The sequence below is a fragment of the Peromyscus maniculatus genome, chromosome 8 (genome assembly GCF_049852395.1).
Source record: "Peromyscus maniculatus bairdii isolate BWxNUB_F1_BW_parent chromosome 8, HU_Pman_BW_mat_3.1, whole genome shotgun sequence".
In the NCBI taxonomy this organism is placed as follows: Eukaryota; Metazoa; Chordata; class Mammalia; order Rodentia; family Cricetidae; genus Peromyscus; species Peromyscus maniculatus.
The window spans coordinates 91,009,195-91,034,011 of NC_134859.1; the positions used below are offsets into that span (position 1 = coordinate 91,009,195).

The window sequence follows — 24,817 nt, forward strand, 5'->3', positions numbered from 1 at the left end:
GGAAAAACTGTCAGCAAAATCACAGGTATTCAAAGGGGGAAACTCACTGTCAGGATGTCAATAAATGAGAAATGATCTCTATCAAATTAGCATTGAGATGGGAGTGCCTAATTCATTTCAAGGGTGGGGGCAGGATATGAATGATTAGTGATATTTAAAGGGGAATCCCAAGTGGCTTCCAGCTCCAACACAGACAACGGCGCTTGCCAAGGAGTCTGTCGAGACCAGCGCAAGTCAGGGCATCGTCACAAGTCTTGCAAGCTTCTCTAAGCAGGTGTGCAAACCAGCTCTGAGAGTTTAACACTAAAAAGTGCACGGACTTGTACAAAGTGCAGTCCCAGTTATTATTAATATTTGATCTCTAAGTTTTCATAATTTTGCTTCTGTGTCTTTAAAAAGTATGAATTGGAACTAACAAATATAGTTCTACTTGACTTCCTCTTTTCAGAGTACAGGATGATTATGTTAAGAAACAGGTTTCTTTAAAAAAGTTTATTTATATTATCTATTTATTATGACACAGGGTCCATTTATGTAGTCCTGGAACTTGTTATGTAGACCAGGCTGGCCTAGAACTCAGAGATCCACCTGCCTCTGGGTCCCAAGGGCTGAGATTAAAGGCGTGCATCACCACCGCCCAGCAAGGTTTACTTTTGTATGTGTCGTTATGCACACGTGAGTGCGAGGCTGTGGAGGTGAGAGAGGCATTAGATCCTGGGAGCTGGAGTTACAGGCCACTGTGAGCTGCAGGACAAGCTGGAAACCACTCTCGGGCGCACGCTTTACACATCTCTCCAGTGCCAGTTTTTGTTTTTCTAACCGGGCAGGAAAAACTTGGAGCAAGACTTTCATCAACTTCTGTCTCTCAGAGTGTTGATCAGCATGGAAGGGAGGTCACCCTCCACACTCCGCATCTGTGTGCTTTCCACATCCTTAAGGAGACATTTAAGATGAAGACCACTCGACTCCAGCCTCCATTCTCTTTACAGAGTTTTGGTCTGTGGGCAGGCCGGGGGGTGGGGGTGGGGGTGTGCTGCTGCAAGGACACACTGAGCTCTGCTGTGGGTAGAAAGGGACCCGGGCCTGAGCACCAAGCAGCTGTGCTGTCTACCATCTGACTGGTCTAGATCCAAATTAGTCAACTGAAATTCAGTATAGATCTTCTCATCAGATAGCCTAGAATGAGAGATGGGATGTGTGGGGCAACCTTCCCAACTAATCTTTGCTGACACCCCCACCCTTTTACACTCCCTCCTAGGGTGTTGCCTGGTATTTCACGAATTCTTGATGACAAAGATCATGCTCTTCTGTAGCAGGTCCTGCCTTGCTGCCATCTGGCATTGTCTGCTTTCCGATCTCAGCAGTCTGCAGTTTGTCCTTCCGTCTCCTCTGTCCCTCAGCCTTCACGTTGTTCTTGCTGCTCTACAGGACATCATCTGCTTCAGCCAACCCCACGGTCTGCTCTGGCAGACAACTCAGGGCTGCCTTCTTTTCCTTCACCTGGAACCTCTTCCTCACTCTCGTTCACTGTCTTCTGTTCCTCAGAAACCACAGCCTGAAGCCAGGCTTCGTGTTAAACGTCTGTAACCCCAGCACTCAGGAGACTAAAGACTGTTGTGATTTCAAGGCCAACCTGGGCTAAACAAGCGAGTTTAACGTCAGCCTAGGCTACCAAAGGGGGTAAAATCATTTCCTTAATTAGCACTATTTGACTTTGATCACATCTTTGGACTCAATTCTTCAGTACCTACAGTAGCAATTATCAAAACAATGTGTATCAAGGACGTACAGGATTTATTTAAATGCGTATTTCCAGGCATCACTCTAAGAAACGGGAATTCATAAAGTTTGAAGGGGACCTGGGATAGGCGAATATGTAATATGTGTGCCTCCATGCCTCTAAAAGCAAGGCAGAGGACACACCAAGCGTAGTTAGAACTAATAATGTACCAGCTGCCGGAGCCTCCCTGGCTTCTTATTTCACTTCATGTGTATGTTCTTGGCCTCCACTGAGTCACAAGCTGATAAGAACACATTTCCTATCCTTTGACAATTGTAGCTGCAGAAGACAGCAAGTCTAGCGAGATCAAATTATCAGGACTAGATGGAAGTTTCCTCTACATGAGTGCAGCGGGAGCAGTAAGAACTTGCGAGAGATGGTTTTCCCCAGTGGTAAATTCAATGGGAGTGAAGACAAAACGATGTCTAAAATGGTAACACATTTAGCTCTAGCCTGCACTGGGAGACCCGTGTGTCTACCAAAGGACTCACACTCTCAGCACTCCCCTCAACCCTGGGTGCCCAACGTAAAGTAACTATGAACAGACGTTAATGTTCAGAGAAGTGGACAGGATGGTAAAGGGCGAAAACAGGAAACAACCTGATTGGGAAATGAGCCTTGGAGAAAGATGGATCTGAGGAGGCCTGAGATCAGCAGAATTGTTTTCTTTACAGACTTTAAGAACTTTCACAAAGAAGGAGAAGTAGGATTATTCTCCTTCTGTGTGGTCTCAAGAAAACCAGAGCTGGTCACAGAGACGTCTCACTTAACCTAGGAAGTGCCACCTGGAGTGGCAGAAGTCACTCAGGAACAAGGCAGGAGTGTGGGCTAGCAGAGCCTCAGGACCCAGCGCAATGCGGAGCCCACACAAAGCTCACGGTCTCTGGTGGGGCCAGCTAGTCCTGCGGGGATCTGAAGCAAGCACTCCAGGATGGCGTCTCAGTTACGTGTGACCAGTTCCAGACAGAAGCAACGTAGGGGAGGAAGAGTTGTTTGGGCTCCGCCTCGGTGGGTGTCTGCCTCAGTCACTCTCCACCTGTTTTTAAAAAGACTTATTTATTTATCTTATGTGTATGCATGTTGTCTACATGTGTGTATGTGCACCACATGTATGCCTGGTGCCTGAAGAGGCCAGAAGAGGGTGTCAAACTCCCCTGCAGCTGGAGTTACGGATGGCAGTAAACTGCCCTATTGGTGCTGGGAACTGAACCCAGGTATTCTACAAGGCCAGTAAGTGTCTTAACCACTGGGCCATCTCTCTAGCTCACTACCTTATTTTTGAGACAGGGTCTGTTGCTGAGCCTGGAACTCACTGATTCCATGTGGCTATACTGACTGGATGGTGAGCCCCAGGGTTACCCCTACCCCAGCACTGGGGTTCCAGAGGCCAAGGTTCTCATGCTTGTGTGGCCAACCCTTGACCAAGGGAACCATCTCCCTGGCCCCCATTTTAAGCATTTTCTCAGTCAGCTCAAATGGAACTGCTAAACTTCTTCACGTCTCTGACCTGCATACTGTTCAGTCACGGGGTGGTAAAGGAGGTGGAAATGGAAAGGTTCCATTTGCTTTTCACCAGGTAAATTCAGACTATGTACTCACTGGTCTGTGAGGGCACTAAGTTAGCAGTGGTCTATGTAAAGCACAAACTGGCCCTCAGTGCTGAGACATAGCAGTAGGATGGCTTAGAGCTGTTCTTTCCTTAAGTTGGGAAGGCTTGTTTTCGGGAGCGACCATTATTAAGCTAACAGTTCTGCATTTTCACACTGAGCACAGGGAGGAGGGAGAGGAAGGGCAAGGAGAAGCTCTCTGTTAGCATCTTCACACCTACAGACACTTTCAGATAGTAACCTGCTCCTATAGACATCATCTGTTCTGGTAAGGTGCCTGTGTTTACCAGTCCTTATTTCACAACACGAAGCTTTTAGATACTTACAGATGATAATGTATGATAAAAGTGGAGCCAGTGAATTAAACAATTAGCAAATTCTTTTTGTGAAAATTAAGAGAAAAGAAACATCTGGGATGTGGCACTGTTAAACTATCTCTAAGCAGTCTTATCAATATTCCCTAGGTTGTTAAGAAGCAGAGATGCATTCAGATATATCCACATTTACACTGTGATTATAACCACTGATACATGCTGCCTTTCTTTTGGCTGGAGTATAGGAATACAATATTAAACAATTAACTGAAAACATTGCATATGCAAATATTATGACAGTGCAAATCTGATACTGAAGTGTCTAAAAATTTCCACTCAAATGCCACGCACCTTGTTTTAAATTAGGCATTACGTGAACAGAGTGTGTAGCTGTCCACCTGCCAGTATGTTCCTCCAGAGGCCCAATGGCATTTTGATTTTAAGATTTTTTTGTTTTCATAAAGATAATAAAATATACCTTCAATTTCATTGGTATTATATGCTTCGTTATAAAAATGCTCAAGGCTTTGGGACTTGTATATTAGTAAATATTCATGATATATGGGAAAATGAAATACATACATAAGCTCGGCCATGTAGAAATGTATATTTATTATATAAGGAATAAAAGGATACATCAAAATTGCTGGTAGTTAGGCAAGTTTTCTAGTGCTTTGCTTCTTGCAATTTTCAGTATTCTATGAGCATGCTGACCCTCAAAAGTTGAAAAACTATAAACATTATTTTTTAAATAAGTAAATAAATAGTAAATGCATACAGGATCCAGGAAGCTAGAGATTAAAGTAACTACAAAATAGAAGGACTATCGTAAATGTTTTAATATAGTCTTTGATTTATTTTATTTTACTTAAAAATTAACCAATATGCAGACACATCAAGTTGTACCTGCTAGGGGATACCGTGTAGTGTTTGAAATGTGTTGTGTAGTGTGCAAATCAGGCTGAACCATCAGTGTGTTCTCACATGCAGTCACGGAGTTCTACAACAAGGTACTGTTCCTCCTCTCTGCAGCAAAGAGCATGGAGCCTAAATGATTTCCTCATGGAGACGTGTAGAAAGAGGCAGATTTGGCTCTTGACCACCAATCTACCCGACAGGGTTGAACCCCCAGGGAGGCTCAGCTACTGCTGGAGCTGGGTCTCAGCTCTGCTTAGTCCTCATTCAGTGTACTTGAGGCACAACCTGAAAATCTGTATTCTTTTAAAGCCTCAAAAATTCTTATGTATACCAGAGAAAGAGATACCGTGTTACTGAATAGGAAAAGCATCAGAAGAGATGGGAGACACTTGGAATAACTCCTCAAAATGAAGAAATATGGTGGGTGCTATGCTTTGAATATGGTATGTGCCCTCCAAGGCAAATGTTGTAATGTTGAGAGGTGAGGGGATGTTTAAGAGGTCACTGAATTGCCAGGTATGGTGGCACACATATTTAATCCCAGCACTGGGTAGATAGGTTGATCTCTTTGAGTTCAAGAATAGCCTGGTCTACATAGGGAATTCCAGGACAGCTGGGGCTACATAGTGAGACCCCATCTCAAAAAACAACAACAAAAATAAACTAGTGTTACCAAATACACATTAGGGGGATGGAGATATGGCTCGGGGGTAAAGAGCACTTGCTGTTCTTCTAGAAGACCTGAGTTTGAGTCCTAGTACCCACATGGTAGATCACAACCATCTGTAACTCCAGTTCCAAGGGATCCAATGCCCTCTTCTGATCTCTGTGGACACCAGGCATGCATGTGGTGTACAGATATACATGCAGGCAAAACACCCATCCACGTAAAATAAAAATAAATAAATCTAAAAAATGTTTAAAGAGGTCACGAAGTTGTTAAGGGGGAGCAATGGCCCCCTCGAGGAAAGTGGGCGAACTAACTGTATTCGCAGTGGGTGATCCTCACTTTTGTGGAACTGATTAGTTACTCTACGGGCTGCTGCAAGGAGTGTCTGCCTGTACATGTCAGCTCTTCTGCACACATCTGCTTGTCCTTCTGCCTTTTTCCTGTGTTAGGATCCAGCACGGAGCCCTTACCAGTTGCATCTGTCTGATCTTGAACTTCCAGCTCTTATACCTGTGAGCTGACTGTACTCCTTTTCCTTTACAAGTGGACCAGTCTCAAGTATCCTGTTACAGCAACAGGAAATGGAACAAGAGGTGGGGTCTTCAGAAGAGAAAAATGGGTGGGGTATCTGCTTTCACATGCTGGGGATATGGGGCCAAGGTACCACACTCAACTTCCCTAGATATCTGCTCAGTTTCTAGTAAGTAGTTCTCAACCTGTGGGTCGTGACCCCTTTGCTGTCACATATCTGATATCCTACATTTCAGATACATTATGATTCACAGAAGTAACAAAATTACAGTTGTGAAGTAGCAACAACATCATTTCATGGTTGGGGATCCTCACGACATGAGAAACTAAAGGTCGCTGCGTTAGGAAGACTGAGAACCACTGCCCTAGTACATAATCAAGAACTGTGCTAAGCAGAGTTCTTCCAGGACACGAGATGGCCTCTGTGAGAAGCAGCTCTGTACTAAAAATCAAAGCTACAACTATGGGAAACAAGCTTTTAAAATGCCGAGAAAGCCAAAGGCAAACAACTACCTCTAGTAGGAGGAGCATGTCTGTGTGAAAAATCTTCCAAAGACAGTCAAGCTGTGCTGATGAGAGGCTGTGTGTGCGGCCTTCCTGTTTCACTGGAATGAGGCACTCCCATGATGGCAGGTCCGCCAAGCTGATTCAGTGATGAGGAAACTGAGACCCAAAAGGAAACACTTACTAGTTTAGTTTGAGATTTACTTTTGGGTCTCAGATGAGTGCCCCAACACTGCCCATCAGTGTGCCTTGACATTTTTAACACTGCCACTTCTCTTCACTCCTTATTGTCTGCTTTCATCCATGTGACAGCTTGACTTCAAAACAGGAAATCTAAAGTTGGCATAGTGGTATCAGCCTGTATTCTCAACACTCAGGAAGCTGAAGCAGGAGGATTGCCATGACCTCTAGGCCAGCCTGGGTTACAGAGTGAGACCCTGTCTCAAAAAACCTATAGTAATAATGATAATAATACATAAAAAGGAAGGCTAACTTTGCCAATGCATACAAAAATGGGTATAATTACTAATGCTCTCTGATTCAGCAAGTCCACTTCTGGGAATTTATCTGAAAGAACTATGGTTAGGCTGGGCAGTGGTGGCACACACCTTTAATCCCAGCACTTGGGAGGCAGATGCAGGTGGCTCTCTGTGAGTTCGAGGTCAGCCTGGTCCACAAAATGAGTTCCAGGACAGCCAGAGCTGTTACAAAGGGACACCCTCTCTCAAAAAAAACCAAAACAAAACAAGCAAAAATAACTATGGTTAGGCAGAAATATATAACTCCAAGGGTGCTTGTCATAAATGGTATATAATAGTGAAAATCTCAAAAATTATAGGAGACTGATTAAATAACTAATGGTATTAGCATTTTATGAAACAGAATGTTACCTATTTTTTTAAAAAAAAATCGTGTTGTATAGGGAGAAAAACCAGTACAAAATGAAAAAAACATGTGTGTATATAAACACATGCACAGAAATACAACAAAAACTAACAGAAGGATACACTGAAGAATACTAACCTTTTCCCTTTCTAAAAATAGCTATTCTCTTCCTTTTCTTTCTGGTCACCCGTGCTTTTGAAACATAGTGGACATAAATTACTAATGCTTTCAGAAACAGAGCTAAGTGATCCATGAAAAGTCAAGGGACTTTTTATGACTAGGTTAAAAAAACTGTCTCCCTTCCAAACTTGTGGGCCCAGCAGGGAACCTGCAGTGACTGACAGGGGCAAGAACGGGCTCTGTGAATCAACCTTAGACTCCAGAAGACTGAAGCTTGCTCTCAAGAATTTCTCAATCAAGTTGTGAAATCTGGAATTTAAAGAAGAGCCAACAATAAATCAGATCGTTTACGTGTCTGAGTCACCAAGCCTAAAGGGCACCAGACTGGGGGCCAGGCCTAGACTCTACCTGACTGTGACTTTAGCCTAAATAAGGTCCTGGGTCTCCTGGGAGCCTGGTGTTGCCCAGAGTGAAAAAAAAAAATGAAAAGGAGCACTTCTCAGCCTGGTGTCGGTGGAACTTGAAGGGGTGTATCTTTATGTCGGTTTATTTGCTAATCAAGGCAATGCCAGACTAGCGATCTCTGAGGTCCCCACTCCAATACAGTCTCGATCTGAGTCAACGCTACAGCTCCCTGATGCACTGAAACCTGTATGCGCAGATACATACTCACCTTTGGTTTCTTCACAGAACGGGAGAGGAGTACTAAATAACGCAGGATGGGGGACAAGCCACTTAAAAAAAAAAAAATCCCCACAGCTTGCCAGCAGCCACGGAGAACAGAAAGCAAGCATTTACTAGTAAGAGGCTAAAACCATGTCCGGTGAAGATAACAGAAAAAAGTGAATCTACACAGTGCCTTTCGCTCAATTTTAGTCTGTCCTTCTAAATCATATTTTTCTTCAAATTCATGATTTTCTGAAAGCAGAATTATACCAATACCAGTTCAAAACAATTTTTAAACGATGATTAAACAATGCAGCTATAAACTACGGTCTTTCACTCCAACGATGGATCCCACTAAAGCTATTCCCACTTATGATGCACACAAATCTTCAACAACTGAGTTCCACAGCCACCTTCTATCAGTGTGGTCAGCCTGCTACAGCCAGATAAAGAAGAGCATCTGCAGAGAATTGGTGGTGCAGGTCGGTAATCCTGACCCTCTTTTTTTTTCTAAGCTTATCGAAGCCACAGTTGGGTCCTAAATAAGATCCACGGAGGAAGTGACGCCATTTGGTAGCGGAAAGAAAAGTAAGAAGTCAGACAGCGTGTGGGGTGGCGACATTCCATGATGGGCCTGTCCTGTCACAACCACACACAAGTAGCCAAAAGGCTCTTAAGTCCACGGTTCCTCTCATGGCAGAGTGCTAGACAGGTTTTTAAAACAAAGCACTTTAAAAATCAAAGACATTGTGGACAAATTAGACTAGATACACATGTAAACAGCAGAGAAGTTTAAGGGATAGATGCATGGGCCTTTCTATAGACCAATGTTTAGTCACTGAAGTAGGGACAGGACTCAAACTATGACTTTCTTATACTGCATTAAAGCAAAGTCGATGCTGCAGAACTTAAGTCACAAGTAAATCTCTAAGTATCTGGTACATTACTTAAGCATTTCTTTCCAAGTAATATTGCACAATATTTGTAAAATGATATGTAAAAGGGATTAACCCCTGTCTAATGTCTCTAAATCCTTCTCTTCCCACACACCTTAGCATCACATCCAGCCCATGGTAGTTCTTTTTTTTTTTTTTAACACTTATTTAGTGTTGTGTGTGTGTGTGCACATGTGGTGGTCAGAGAAAACCTTCCATCACATGGATTGCATGGATCCAACTCAGATCATCAGGCTTGGGGACAAGCACCTTGACCCATCTCACAGGCCCATGTTATCTCTAGAAAACAAAGAAAACCCAAGTTCCTTGTAGGCGTTTTTAGAGTATGAGCATATTAAACATATCAAAGGTAGGCTGCTCTAATAACAAACTGTATGGAACTCTGGTTAAATCTTACTGAATCAAGGTAGTACTCTTCGACTGAGCAGCTGAATCCCAGGCCACATTTGTTAACAGGACTAATTCTTCGGCCTCTTTTTCTGGCACCGTACTCTCTGTATCTACCAATGTGTCTGTTGTTTTTCCAACTCAGTATATCACATATAAGAAACTCACAAGATTTATAGCAGTGGCTGAGCATTTATCAGTCTCTCTGATGAGATGTGACAAAGAGAATACAAATCAGCCCAGGTTTGAGTTCACAAACAGAAGAGGATCGCCAAGCGTCCCCTTGACTACCTATCAACAAACACTATTCAGAATGGGTAATTACAAAACAGCCTAAGACGGTAATCCCAGGTGTTAGCTTTTCTCCACAGCAAGGAAAGGTTAAGATGAAAAGGAAACATCTCAACACCTGATTAAAGGGATCGGGCTCCACATTTTTGCCCTTTATAGAGTTACAACGTTTGGCAGTGTTGTTAAACCAAGTGCTGTCTATGGAGTACAAGTAAGGGACCAGGTTAGAAAATGTTCACGTTAATGCCACCCTGACAATGAGCCTACCAAGAAATACTTTTGTGGGTTAGGACACAAGGCTCAAAGAGTTTGGGGACTAGTGTCCTGAAGCATTTCCTGGTCCAGGGTCACACAGTGATAAGCAGGAAAGGAAGACTCTAAGCCAACCTTCTGCTGTACCCAAGGACTTTCTCACTGATGAGGATCGTGGGCTAACTTACCGCTAAAGGGCATGCAGACAGACAATTTTCCTAGTGCTATTTATCTTTTTAAGAAAATAAAATGCTATCCATGTTTTATCATGGAAAAAAGACCAAGATATACTATTAGAAGTCACAGAACAGTAGCTGTTGTGATCTTATTTAAAAGAAAAGAAAAGAAAACAAAAACAACTATATATGAGTAGACAGAGCCAAAAATGCATGTGTGTATAAATATTCATGAAAGGGTCTAAAAACACTCACTGATGTTACAGTGACTACTTTTGATAGAAACTGGGAAGGGTACAATGGAGATCTTATTCTTTTACTCTGCATATTGGCATTGCTTTATGAGGCTAGGTTACTTTTTATAATCTGTAAAGCAGAAAATACAAGTGTGTACAGACAAGCAACGAGTGCTGTGCCCTTCCCCACCCCTGAGCTGATACTTTGACCCTTGAACTCTGTTCTTCTAACACCCATACATATGAACATCCACTGTCCAACCAAGAGCAGCCGAGCAACGCCTGAGAAAACTTGCCCCCTTCCTATTTCTAGAATGGAGATCTAGCTGGAACCATTCCAAGAAGTCTTTCCTAGAGCAAAAACGAATTGAAGAGTACCTACTCAGACTTAATAAGGAACCAGAACCACCCTCCCTGCTCTGACTTGTAGAAGACAGGGTTCAGCATCACTCTTCCTATGTACGTGTGCTTCATCACATGGCCTTCCTCATTAGCCTGGCTCCCAGGGTGTCTTGTGTTTCATGTACTGCTCTGGGATATACAAGTGCAGTGTTGTTCCCAGAGAGGCTGTAAGCATCTTGAGGGCAGAGCAGGAGTGTAAGTGTTCCATTTAGTTGAGATTAATCAAGCTCCTGGCGTTTACTCATTTCTAGAAAATGTTTAGCGAGGCAATAAGCAACCATCACACAGCAGAGCAACGCACACAAGAACATATGGGATGCGCAGGAAGCATACTAAAGCCAGAACACTCTGGAAAGTGTCAGATCAAAGCCGAGGCCTGAAGGATGAACAAGAACTGAGCAAAATGATGGTCAAAACATGCCCCAAGATACAAAGGGAAGAGACAGTAGCGCAGCAAATTAGAGGCACTGAAAATAGCTCGCTCTGGCTGGAACCCAGCGCAGGGGGGAAGGGTGCAGGCCCAGATGAGGCAGGAAAGTTTGGCAGCTGCCAGAACACTCAGGGCTTGTAAACTGTGCAGGGAGCTACGGAGAGCTACTAAGGAGTTTGAGGCAGTGGAAGGACAGGCTCAGACTTGCCTTTTTATTAAAAAAAAAAAAAAAAAAAAAAAAAAAAAAAAGCACTCCAGTTACACTGTGGAGAATGGATTAGAGAAGGGCAAGGCGACGCTCACGCAGCGACTCAGGCCAGAGATACTGGTGTCCTGAAGAGGGGCAGGGCGAGGAGGAGAGAAGTGCGAGACCTGATCCGTGTCTGCAGCACGGACGGTCTGTTCGACGACTGACCAGAAACGGCACCCCAATTCCAGGCAGAGAAGGGGAGCTAAAGAAGGGGCCTCAGCTCTGAGCTACCATACTTCCAGGAACAGACAACTCAAAAGTGGAAGTATGCCTGGGGAGGAAGGCTGCATCGGGAGGAGTTTCATTTAGAACTTTCTGCACGATGGTGGAATAACCAATAGGCTAATGTCTACGGAAACCCTGAGCTCTAAACTGAGGCAGAGAAAGAACTCACATGTTCTCTAATAAGAGTTAATAGCACGAAGACACTAATTAACACTATGGAAGTGGACACGATCCATCTGAGGGAAAATACAAAGTAAATAAAGAGATCTAAAACAGACCCCTGAGGACCCCTGACACACACACACACACACACACACACACACACACACACACACACACACGCACACACACACACACACACACACACACACAATCTTAAGGGACACAAAGGGGATGGGAAAGGGGAGGCAAAGAGATAAAAAAAATCCTGGAGAGAAGCCAAGTCAAGGGGACAGCGCAGTGCCAACGGGTGCTTCCTGAGTACATGCAGACTGACTGACGGACACTGGCCAGATTGAACTGTCAGAATTCTGGCTTTCTCCAGCTCTGCTTCCTGTTCCTTTTAGTGTTGAGAAGATGTGCCATGGCATCTTCCCACTGCCCTACAAGTAGAACTTTATGACTTCCTTCTTTCCCATATCTTCTCACACGGCCTGGCTCTCACTTCCAAGCCCGTCATCCACAATGCCTCATCACTCACTTCGGCCAGCCTCGTTTTCCCCACCATCCTGTTAGTGCCGTGATAGGCAAGGTTCTGCACACTGCAGAGACAACCAGCACCCACCACCTCCCAGACCACGGGCCTCCACCTCCTTTCCAGTGACCCCTCGCACAGGATAACTGTAACTACTCCCCTCAAGTGGTAACTTGAATTGCATCACTCCACTGTTGAAAAGTCTCTGATAACTTCTCCTTATAATCATTTGTTCAATTATCTCATTTATCTGATAACTGTTTACCTATATTTGTCCAAGTTTCTCAAACCATCTAAACTACCTATGGTCTACACGTTTCTTTTAAAACTTTCATTCTATTACAATATTTTTATAAAATACAATTTAAAACATCATAGTCAAATTGCCATAAGCATTTCCAATTGCTTACTCTCAGTCTCTCAATATTTATCTTATCATAGACTGGTAATAGTGGTTCCAGCTCTGACAATGGCTGGTGGACTACATTCCCAATAACTCGATGCTGACAGTTCATGGACAGATGACAGTATGGCTATTTCCTTCAAAGTTTTTCAGCATATGCAGGCTGATTCTGCCAGCCAGGTGAGACATTATTTAACTAACACTGGGTGGATAGCAAGGGAAGAATCTCCTAAGGAGGATAGATGCTGCTAACCCTCTGATGATGTGTGATGTACAGGGTGAGTGAGTTCCTTATAGCAAAGAATAACACACCCTGAAGTATGCACCAGGCAAAGATCAGGAAACCTTGCCTTAGGAGTATGATGCAAACAATTACAGTACATTAAGAATGACAGCCGGGCTGGGCAGTGGTGGGCACACCTTTAATCCCAGCACTCGGGAGGCAGAGGCAGGTGGATCTCTGAGTTCAAGGTCAGCCTGGTCTACAGAGTGAGTTCGAAGACAGCAAGGTTTAAACACAGAAATGCTGTCTTGAAAAATGAAAGGAAGGAAAGAAGGAAGGAAGGAAGGAAGGAAGGAAGGAAGGAAGGAAGGAAGGAAGGAAGGAAGGAAGGAAGGAAGGAAGGAAGGAAGAAAAAAGGCCAGTCTGTCTGGAAGGTTATGTCAGGGAGAGAAAAAGTTTCACTGATTCACAATCTTGACAACTTGACATCTTGACTTTCAAATCTTATGTTGTTTCCCAACACCAGGACTGCTACACTGCTCTGAGCTTCGAATTCTCTACCTTCCTTAGATGTTTCTCTATATGGACAGTCGTCCTTTGCCTCCTGCTATCCAAGGTCACTGGCATGTAAGTTCTCGTTCCTCCACCAAGTCTTTCGTGAATTTCCTTAAGTTCCTGGACGAATTCCTCTGTCTACACTACTTGGTTGGTGCTTAATCACACACTGGCTTTGACGTCATCTAGTAGGTTCTGTTGTTTAAATTTAAGTGGTCATTTGATGTTGATTATGTTTTGTGTCTAGGTTGACAGCTTACTAAAGACAATGTCTCTGACACAGTATAGTAATCACTTCCTGCATTATGTGACAACTGGTGCTAAAAACACACCTTAAAAGGTGGCATTACATACAAAGCATTACAGCCCCACCGCCTGCTCTTTATTTATATGTCCAGTTCAAGACAATCTGAACATATCAGATTACTAGAAAGAGGAATTTACAGTGTATAGGTCAGCTAGCTTCTGTACTGAATGATTATCTGGCCCAACAGATTAATGATACCATGGCTGAAATAGCTGTGGCCAATGCAAAGATCACCTCCAAGGTTGCTCCAAACTGGGTTCGAGAAGACCCACTGCAATGATCTCACATGGTGGGCTTTCATGAGAGAAGAATATAGGGGTCAATGGCATAAAGTCTGAGGCCATGCTGGGTTCAAATCTGCCCTTACCATTTACTATGGGTCTTGGATTAACTACTTCTCTGAGCCTCAGTTTCCTTCTCCATAAAATGAGAACAATACAGTACATGCCCCATAAGGTTGTCGTGAGGATTGAATACGTTAATATACAAAGTACAAGCCAAGTATGTAGAACAGTGTCTCCCACTTCACAAGTACTAGTTATCATGGCCATCAACAATCTAAGGTGTGTAAGACAGAAGGGGCAGGCACGGTTTTACATGGGAGTCACAGAAAGTCGAGTCTTCAGTATTAAAGAGTCTTTGAATAGTGAAGATAAATTTGGGCATAGTTCTTCAGGTGTCAGAAATTCTGCTCTCTCCTCACATGCTTCTTCAGCCGCCCACCTAAAGGCCTTGACACTCATCATTACGTGGGAATTACTGGGAGGAAGCAGTTGACAGGAAGTTATTACCTATCAAGAAAGCTTTCCTCCTTCAGTAGAGCAGGACAGGTGTCTCTGTCCACTCTCTGTCACGCTGCCACCAGGGTCCTGGGAATCCAGCCTAGAACCCTATGCACTTTGTGAAAGCCAAGGACAGACCTGTGCTCAGTGCTGAGGCCATCCTGAGACAGCCTGCACTAGTATCTGCTTTCTTATTTTTCAAACTGTACATTAGAGATACAAACTCCCAATGAAATACTCAAAGGGAACTAGGAAAGAAACATGATCTCCGTTTGGTCCTCTCTTCTTCTCCTAGAAGAAGGTAAACATTTTCTTCCTATTCACTGTGTCCTTAGGGACCTCTATATGGTATTTGTTTGTTTGTCTGTTTGACACCGTTATAATAACATAAGCATGTCTGTGCATCTGGAGCAAACTGCGTTCACACGGGTTCGCCTATAGTTTGCAGGCTGTGCATCACGGCTCAGCTAGCATTTTCCTTACTGGTGGACATTCAGGTCAATATTGTGGACTTCAACTTTGGTTTTTTGTTTGTTTGTTTGTTGGTTGGTTGGTTGGTTGGTTGGTTTGGCTGTTTGCTGCTATTGGGGATTGAACCTAGCACCTGATGTATGCTGGCCTAGGCCTCTACCACTGAGCTACATCCCCCAGAGATCAGAGTTCAACTTTGTAAAGATCCAGTTATTGGCCTATAAGGCACACCACTGTTACCAGGAAATCTGACCCACTGTGTACTCTACCAACTGTACTGTTTTGCCAAAAGATTTAGTTTCAAAAGTCTGCTTATAAACTTTAAAATGCCAGATGAATTTAAATATAGTCTGACTTTGAGATATAGATACAACTACATTATTCCTATTCAAATATAAATGTAACTTAAAAGTTAAAAATCAGGGGGATTAGGTGCTATGGTACGTGTCTCTAATTCCAGTACTCAGGAGGCTGAGGCAGGCGGGTCAAGAGTGAGACCAGCCAGGGCTACACAGTAATTTCCAGGCAAACCTGGACTATAAAAGAAAGGGAAGGAAGAGCAGGGAAGGATGGGGGAGGGGAGGCAAACAATGGGTAATCAGCCCAAAGTAAAAGAGATTTCTACATGCAAAAGGCTACTTTACCTATAGGTGTTTCATTTTGTTTTGTTTTAAGCATATACCCTTTGCCACTTAAATCCTGCTGTAGAGACTTTGGAAGTTACAAAATCATAAACGATTTTCGTTAGAAACAAACAAAACAAAACAAAATAAACCTTTCTAATGCCTCTGACCTGAAGTGAGAATTAGTAAGTCATTGCATTCCTCATATCCAGTGCAAAGGCAGGAAGAGGAGTTTGCATCTCCCAATGGCGAGCAACTGCTTTCTCTTCCTTTGCTAATAAATTACAGGCAGACTTGAACAGATGTCAGGTTGGCATTCGAAACCTAAAATATAGCTGAAAAGCAAGTTATGACTAATACAAGGAAAAAAGATGAATGTCAGAAACCTTCATCCCCCCCCCCTTTTTTTTTTCAAAATTCAGATAAGCTCTTTAGCCTCAGGGCTCTGTTTACAGAGCCCCCGAGTTCGCTGAGATGTCTTAACCCCCATTTAAATTTCAAGCTCTCCTCGTGAGTGGGGGTGTGAAAATGCATTTTCAGGGTGTCAGTGTTTATGTTAATCTTAGCAAGAACTCCCTTTCTCCCAAAGATGGCCTGCACAGAACCCCGTGCCCTTTCCTCCCGTTTTATTTGTGCTGGTCATAGTGCGCAAAAGATGTCTGGGTGTGATTGAAGGCTCCGTATCCTCTCTCCTTCCGAGGAACTCAGTCTCGCTTAGAGCACACAAGAGCTGCTTTTCTCTTTAATTTCAAAAGAAATATTGAACACGACGGTTGGAAATGGGCTTAGTCAGGGAGGGACAGGGAAAGGGGGACAAAAAGAACGCAGTGTCAGTTGTAAAGAGTGGGTCACAAGTCCTTAGGAAGGGGCTTTCGCCTTGGTGGCCTGGACACCCGGAGTCCACCTGTCCCTGAAAGGCAGTGAATCTGTAACCCTGGGTCCCTCCAACCTCTCCCCAGCTCTCCAGACACAGCACCTGCCCATGGGGAGATGAGGTCCTACTCCCAAGACGATGTCCAGCCGCTGAGTACCCTGTCAGCCTTTATTCCCGTGTTCTTAAGAAGGATTTGTTCTTTGGCTCTAACATTTACAGTTACGAGGTTATTGCCAGGGATGCTGAAAAACGAAGTTTCTTTGTAGAAACACCCTTTGCCAACATAAGAGCTACCGTGAGAAGTGGCGTGATTCGTCACTCACTCATCCTGAGTATTCTCCACGAAACTGCATGCAAGGAGTGAGTGCGGTAAGGGTCTGGACAGGACACCTGAGAACGCTCAAGGCCGCCAGCCATCAACCACTGAGCCTACTCGCCTAACCTTCCGAGGCTAGCTTCTGATGCTCACACGACTCTGCTAGGACACAAACGGTGGCACCGTTATCCCGTGGAGGGAGGACTAAAGGGAGCTGTCGATTAAGCATCATCGAGGGGCTGGGAGACAACCCAACTATTTGGTGTTCACCGGGTGTCAAATCGAGGTTTAGCTTTCACCATTTCCAATAACGGCCTACCCTGCTTGTGTCTGAGTTAGCCCAATTGCTACAGACAAGACAAAAAGGTAAAGGGCCGGGAAATAGGCTGATTCGACACAGTAACAGAAGCTCAGCTGACATTCGCCACAAATGAGGCCTTTTCTATCCCCACACTTAGCTCTCATCCCCCAGTCTCTAGAATTTTATGTGGCTGGTTTCCTCTTTAAGGATTTCCCTAGTTTTAATTCTCTAACAAACGTTTTAAAAAGCAGGGAGGGGTATACCATGTATGGGAAAGTACCTGAAGGCAGAGATGCTACACCAGACTCAACCGTGGTCGTTTGCACGTTTGCTGCTCATCCGCTCTCTACTTTTACCTCACAACTGTGTCTCAGCTAAACCCTTCAGTCATCTCAGATCCCATCACAATAGTCTGTACGTTTCCAGTCTCTATTTCCAGTTTTTAAAAAGAAATAGGAAATTTTACAACCAAATGAAAGACATAATTACCTAGAGACATGACCATCAGTCTCATAAATATGATGGCCCAAGAAAAGAAAATTAATGACATCTCACTTTTTAAATTAGAAATATATGTACATATGCAAAAAATCCAATTAACATTCTTATTTCAAAGGAAGTCTAACTCTAGATTTTACAGGAAAGACAATATATTAAAGCCAAAATAAAGTTTTCTGCTTACAAATGTCTAATAATCTACACAATTATTTTCTAAATATTTTTCTCATTTTAATTGATTTAACTAGTCATACACTAATTATTAAAACCAAGAAGTATATTATTAAATCTACTTAGTGATCAAGAGTGAGAAAAAAACCAGCCAATTTTATTTCTACCTAGCAGATTGAGGAACACAGACTATCTATAAAAAAACACGTAGAATTTTATTTATATTTGGTCTGACTGTTTCAGCCTTTTGTCAAAGATCAAGTGTACACATGATTCCTATGCAGCACTTCTCACTTTTTACCAAGCCAACTGGTAGCTGTGGGACCAAATTCTTCTGGGAGGGCAGTGAAATACTTTATTAATTCCCCAAAATTTAAAGCAAAGAAATCTACCTAGAAGATAACTATTTCTCCGACATAAACCCTGAGCAGCAGAGCTTCCTTTTTAAAAAAAAAAAAAAAAAAATGCTCAGGCACTTCCTTTAAAATAAAGAAAACAGCAATTTTTGTTTGTTTTTTGTTTGTTGATTTATTTTTAAATCAGCTCAAAAGCCAAGGCAGCTTTACAGCAGGCTGTCATTTAAATTAAACTGATAATACGTGCCTCTTGACGGAAGAAAGTCATGGTCGGATACTTTTAAAAGGATAAAACTTTTTTTTTTTTCTGTCTTAAAATAGCGAAGTGTAGTAAGAAAACAAAGCCATAAAAAGGGCTCTGGGGAGAGGCACTCAAAATTCAAATCCCAGTCCTCGGTCAGCAAGTACAACACTGCCTCCAGTCCATTTCATCTAAAACCCCTCAGCCACAGGTCAGATTCCAGGGAAACCGTCAACTGAGAGGTGGCCGAGGCACAAACCCACTGAGGCCTTTGCTCTTGATGCACTAACTCTGCATCCTCAGTCAGAGGCCCGTGAGCAGGGGACACACAGGACGCCAGTGCCTGAACAACGGGCTCCTCGATACCGGGGAGACACTTACAGTAGCACACTCAGGGGACAGCGCCCTTCAGGAGCAGCTGTTTTCCTGCTTCTTGGCTGGACCCCACAAACGGTCAGAGACACACAGCATCCTTATCCTCTCCCAGGCCTCGGTCATGAAACCAGTCAAAATAGTCCACAAGAATAACTTGTAACATTTAGAACTATCCGTTTTTACCAAAAATATATTTAAATAATAGATCCATGTCTTGATCAAAACACCTTAAGTATTTATTGGTTCTCAAAATTAAGGGACAGTGGCCGGCCACATTTCTTCCAACTTTCGAGGTTAGTGGGTTTTTTTTTTTTTTTTTTTAATGGACTTGGCCTTTGTGTTTCCAGATAAGGAGTATGTCACTGCCATTTCAAGGTGTATAAAACTCAGGTGATGAGGGTCTCTGTCATTTTGACTCAATCCAATTCTAAACTCGACCTTTACCCAGCGAACAGGTGTGTGTTATGCTTGTAATTTACTAGGGCGAGCAACAGGCAGAAAAGCGGCCGACCCAGCCGGCTGAAGCAGCCCAGCGCTCAGTGTCTGGAAAGCAGCTCTCATCCACCATGATGAATATGCTATTATCTCCTGGTAGCAATTTCAGGGGAAAGAACGAAGGGGAGGGGGCAGGACGCTGGTCTTCCTCCAGCTTTTTGGATCTGATCCTGTTTTCACTCTCGGTCTGCATTATAAATTCCTTTCTCAGATACTCTGCTGTTCACATTCCAATCCAGCGAGTGATACGGATATGAAAACCGTCCTGACAGTATTTCCACCGGGCAAAGAGAATCACTTCACACAGATAAATTAAATAAACCTTCAGGAGAAAAGTGACAAATGAAGACAGCGAGCACTTCTTCACAGGCAGTATGCAAACTCCCATGTGTCTCCTGCATTTGTCTTTGGGGATCGGACTTATCTAATTAAAAACCTTGCCAAGTATCCATTTACTAGACTCGAGGAAGTGCTGACGGGGCCCATAAGGCATCATGCCGCCAAGCAGCAGCCAGCAGCCACGCTGTGTCCGCACGGATGGATAGTGACAGTTTGACAGGTAAGCCCGACCCACAGTGGGTCTTCAGAACAAGGTCCCATTTCTAAAACTGCCCACAGAAAAACACTGTAAACTAAACAAATAAAATGGAGCAACGTACATATTACTTCTATTATTTCCCCCATAAGAGTAAATATTTTGAGAGTTTTTCATGAAACCTAAGGTATTTTTTTAGTAAGTAAAAATTAAAAATACTTGGGTGGATCTCAAAAATCATTTCAGAACTATTGAGAAGAACTTCTCGTCAGCTGCGTGCCTCCTCAGTAGCCCCAGAAACTCACCCATCTGCTCCACGATCTCCGGAGGGAATACCCGAGAGGCAAATGCGCGTCGGAAGATATCTGAAAACTCCTTGTCCAGACCGCCGATCCCCATTTTCTCAAAGTTCCAGTCGGGATTGATGATGGACTGGCGGTTCTCCTTGGTTTTAGCTTTGCCTGGGTCAGACACACACAAATTGTGAAGAAAACGCTGAGGCTGAGTGTAAAAAGGACAGGTGCCCCCCGGACCTCCAAAGTGAGCTGACACACAGGTGTTCTGTAAAGGGGGGGGACAGCACACACTTGGTGGATTTTTCTAGCGAGAAGGGTAAGACCAACTTACCTACTTCATCTGCTCTCCATTCATGGTCAGTAACAAACTTCCCAAACCAACTAAACTTATGCTAGCCTAGTCTATTTGTAATCAGTCCACGTAACTCCGTTTCATTAACTTTTAATCCAACCAAATTAACTTAGTTGATGAAAGGGAACACCATACATATATCTGATGTAAATTCCACCAGCTCCAGAAACGTCGCTCATGGCGAGCACTCGCTCACAGCTCCTGGTAAGTATATATGAGATATGTGAATCTGCCCAGGGTAAGCGTATGATGGTAGATAACTCCTCAGCCTAAGTTGTGTGGAGTAAGTGTGATGTCTTGACACATGTACACAGAAGTCTAAAAACATTCTAAAGGCTTTAATGACTGCAAGTTACACTTACAAATTCTCTCATAAAGACAAAAACTGTTTAATTTCAATGTCAGAGTGCCACCTACAGTACCTCAACAGAACCACACCTATGTCAGACACAGAGAACAAGGAGCCTTAGCACACTCTAAACAAAGAGGAGATAGAGATTTTATGAAGGTGAAGAAGAAAATATCACACTAAAAAAATTGCAGATAATAATTTTCTGGTTAGAGTTCTGCGACTTAAGATTTTCTTTAGAAGGGGATCAAAAATATTTTGCTTATACTCTACTGCCCTCTTGTGGTCAAACTTACAGCATGACAAATTTTTTACTACAATTTCATTTTCCAACTGAAATCACATCTCATGAGTTACTTGAAAACACCTACACTGTCCAAAAGTTATAGAATTGCCTTGGGATAAGATATTTATCCCAAACAAAAAGCAGACAAAAATAAAAATACAAGTAAATCACATCATAAATATCCCGTGTCAGTAATAGAAAATTACAATACATCCTTCATAAAATTGGGATATATGTGGGTGTTAAAATCATATTTTAGAGATATATTTAAAATCCTTGAAACATGTTAAACAACAAAAAAGCAAATTAGGGGTTACTGATGTGGCTTGGTGAATTAAGGCACTTGTGGCCGGACAACCTGAGTTTGATCCCCATGACTCACACAGTGGAAGGAACGTTGTCCTCTATCCTCCACACATGTTCCATGTCACACGTGCCCAAACACATATAGCCACACAGTAACTACATAAGGTACATTATAAAATAATATAAAAATAAAATCAAATTTAGAATGTGGGCTGTGTTTTAGGCATGGTGGCATATGCCTCCGATCCTAGCATGCCAGAGCACTAGGAGCAGGAGGTTTACAAGTTCAAGGCATGTCTGGGCTGGAGAGATGGCTCAGCAGTTAAGACCATTCACTGCTCTTGCAGAGGACCTGGGTTCAGTTCCCAGCACTCATGCCGAAAGGCTCATAACCACCTGTAACTCCAGTTCCAGGGGATCTGATGCCCTCCTCTGGCCTCCGTCCACTGTCCTCATGTACAGACCACACACAGACACAGACACACACATAATGACAAAGAAAGGCTTTTGCTAAAAAGGTAAAAGAAACAGCAATAGAGCCTGGTAAATTACTGATTTAAAAAAAAAACAACCCACATTTAAACAGTCAAGTAACTTTGGACACGACTGTGCAGCCAATGAAACACTTCTCCGTTCTCTTGGGACAGACTTGAACATAATTATGTCAACCATAAATTGGAGTTAGCACATCATTATTTAAATGAGTTACTATTCTTGGAGATTAAACTGCATCATTTTAGCCTATCAAAGTAAGGCTAATAAAGGAGAACCAAATCTGCGCCTGCTCATCACTCGATCACTGGAGAATGGTGATGGTATTTCATTTAACACAGCAGTTAGCTGAGGGGCTGACCAGCGCTGAAGGTCACAAACGATAATGAATTTCGGAGGAGGTATCAGAGATGGGAAGACTCACATAGAACAACTGTTTTTTTTTTGTTTTTTTTTTTTTTTGAGCTGAGGACCGAACCCAGGGCCTTCTGCTTGCTAGGCAAGCGCTCTACCACTGAGCTAAGTCCCCAACTCCACACAGAACAACTCTATGTAGTGTGTGATCACCTGAATAAGACCCTGGGACAGAGAAAAGCCGTAATGGAAAACCTGGTGAGACCCAAGGGAGACAGCACTTTGGGCAGCAGCAACCAATCCATGTGAACTTGCCAGCTTTGGAAACTTTGGTATGATGTTCACACCAGGGGAAAGTGGGAAAGACCGCATGGATCCTCTCAGCTACTTCTACAAATTTTTGTGAGCCTAAAATTATCTCAGAATCTCAAAACTAAGAAATGTCATTGTTCTTTTTAATCATTTTGACACGGCTACGAGAAAAGGAAATTAGAAGGTGCCTGTGTTTCACATTCGATTTCTGTTGGAAGAGGCGCTCCAGGCGAAGGTCTCGTGGCAGCACAAATGCCCGGATTTGGGGATAATCTCCAGGGAGGGGTCCCTCTTCTTCCCCACCAGTCATATGTAACATCAGAGACATCTCAGCTTCATGTGTAGTTTTCTAAAACTGTAAATCTTACCAATAAGGTTGAGCGATGAATTTTCTGCTTTTTCAAATGCAACTTGACTGTTTCCAACAACCAGTCCTACTTCGATCTGCAGAGAAAGACGATAATGAGTGGGCAACAGACACTTCAAAGCAAGGCTAGATACGGGGGAAAGGAAGTCTTTCTGCGCAGTGTCTGGGTAGTCACAGTTATGTCCTCCTTGATTTATAGTAAGTATCTGTATTCAATTAAGACTACAAGTACAAATTACAGGAGCTGGAGAGATGGATGAGTGGTTAAGAGCACTGGCTGATCTTCCAAAGGTCCCGAGTTCAGCTCCCAGTACCCACAGGATGGCTCATGACTATCTATGATGGGATCTGATGCCCTCTACTGGCATTCGGGTGTACAGACAGACAGAGCACTCATACGAATAAACAAATCTTTTAAAAATTTTAAGTACAAATTACAAGTGGCTCTGCAGTTAGGCATGTTTTAATTTCTATTTCAGTAGCAATGATCACGATAGCCAAAAGTGAGGCCTTAGTCCAGTGGTTCTCAACCTGGGGGTCCCATAGCAGATACTTACTATTCCTAACAGAAGCGAAATTTCAGTTAGGAAGTAGCAATGAAATAATGTTATAGTTTGGGGTCACCACCACATGAGGAACTGTATCAGAGGGGGCAGCATCAGGAAGGTTGAGAGCCACTGGGCTAGTAGCTCAGAGGGAAGAATGTACAATATGAAGAACTTCTGCACCAGGAGAATAGCCAGAAACGTAGCAGCCTGCAAAAGTCACATCAGGAAGATTCCCCAGGAAAGACTAGAATAAAGCTTACCTTCTGCCGTTTACCTGACGCAGGCTCTCCCTTCAGGATGCTAGGGTCCATGGCTTCAATGTCCTTCACCAGTAATCCAAAGAGCTTATCGTTGAAGCTAAAGACAAGCTGTGGAGAGAAGATGCAATGGCAGGAAAGTTACCTCACGCCACCACTGGCTTCTTGTCACATCACCGAAACTCCAAAGGTGAAACCCAGTTTTCTTTTGAATCCTCCTCTCCGTTTCTGCTCCTCAGTCACACCACTCACAGACCCAAAGGACAGGAAAAGGAAGCCATGTGCATTCGTACAACAGGAGGTGACACAATCAACACTCAAACACTTCGGGAAACCGCTGGTAAGAAAGCTGAGCTCTGGTGTTCTCTGCTGACCTCCACGGTGCCAGGCCCACGCGGTACAGGGACCCACGTGCAACAAAACACTCACATGCATAAAATGTAGCTTTAACACTGTTTATGAGGAGCTGGGTGGTGGCGGTGCATGCCTTTAATCCCAGCACTTGGGAGGCAGAGGCAGGTGGATCTCTGTGAGTTCAAGGCCAGCCTGGTCTACAGAGTGAGTTCCAGGAAAGCCAGGGCTGTTACACAGAGAAACCCTGTCTGGAAACAACAAAAACAACAAGCAAGTAAGCATGGATCTAGAAAGAGGTTGAGCACCAGAGCTGAGGCCCAGTAAATGATAGTGCCAGGTCAAGCTCAGGTCTGTAATTCTAAGTCAACCCTTCCTATAAATAATACAAAACACCTGCCATAGCCGGGCGGTGGTGGCGCACGCCTTTAATCCCAGCACTCGGGAGGCAGAGCCAGGCGGATCTCTGTGAGTTCGAGGCCAGCCTGGGCTACCAAGCGAGCTCCAGGAAAAGGCGCAAAGCTACACAGAGAAACCCTGTCTCGAAAAACCAAAAAAAAAAAAAAAAAAAAAAAAAAAAAACCAAAACACCTGCCATAAGTGTGGGCAGCTTTGAAAGCTCAATCATTCATTACCAAGTACTGCAGAGTGCCTTCTATGTGCTGAGGTGACTGTCACCACTACTGCAAAGAACGGGGACTTTTCCTCGGGTTTTTTCCTCGGTTTT

General features: G+C 43.5%; 1 protein-coding gene across 2 annotated transcripts in view; it reads right to left on the minus strand.

Annotated features, from left to right (window-relative positions):
- Window positions 1-24,817, minus strand: part of Nsf (N-ethylmaleimide sensitive factor, vesicle fusing ATPase) — a 148,260-nt gene that overhangs the window by 70,236 nt on the left and 53,207 nt on the right. For both annotated transcript variants that reach the window (XM_076543500.1, XM_076543501.1), the window contains exons 6-8: window positions 23,743-23,850; window positions 22,936-23,011; window positions 20,126-20,281 (exon numbers count right to left, since the gene is read on the minus strand). In XM_076543500.1, the coding sequence (XP_076399615.1) occupies window positions 20,126-20,281; window positions 22,936-23,011; window positions 23,743-23,850 (340 nt within the window). The remainder of the gene's footprint in view (window positions 1-20,125; window positions 20,282-22,935; window positions 23,012-23,742; window positions 23,851-24,817) is intronic.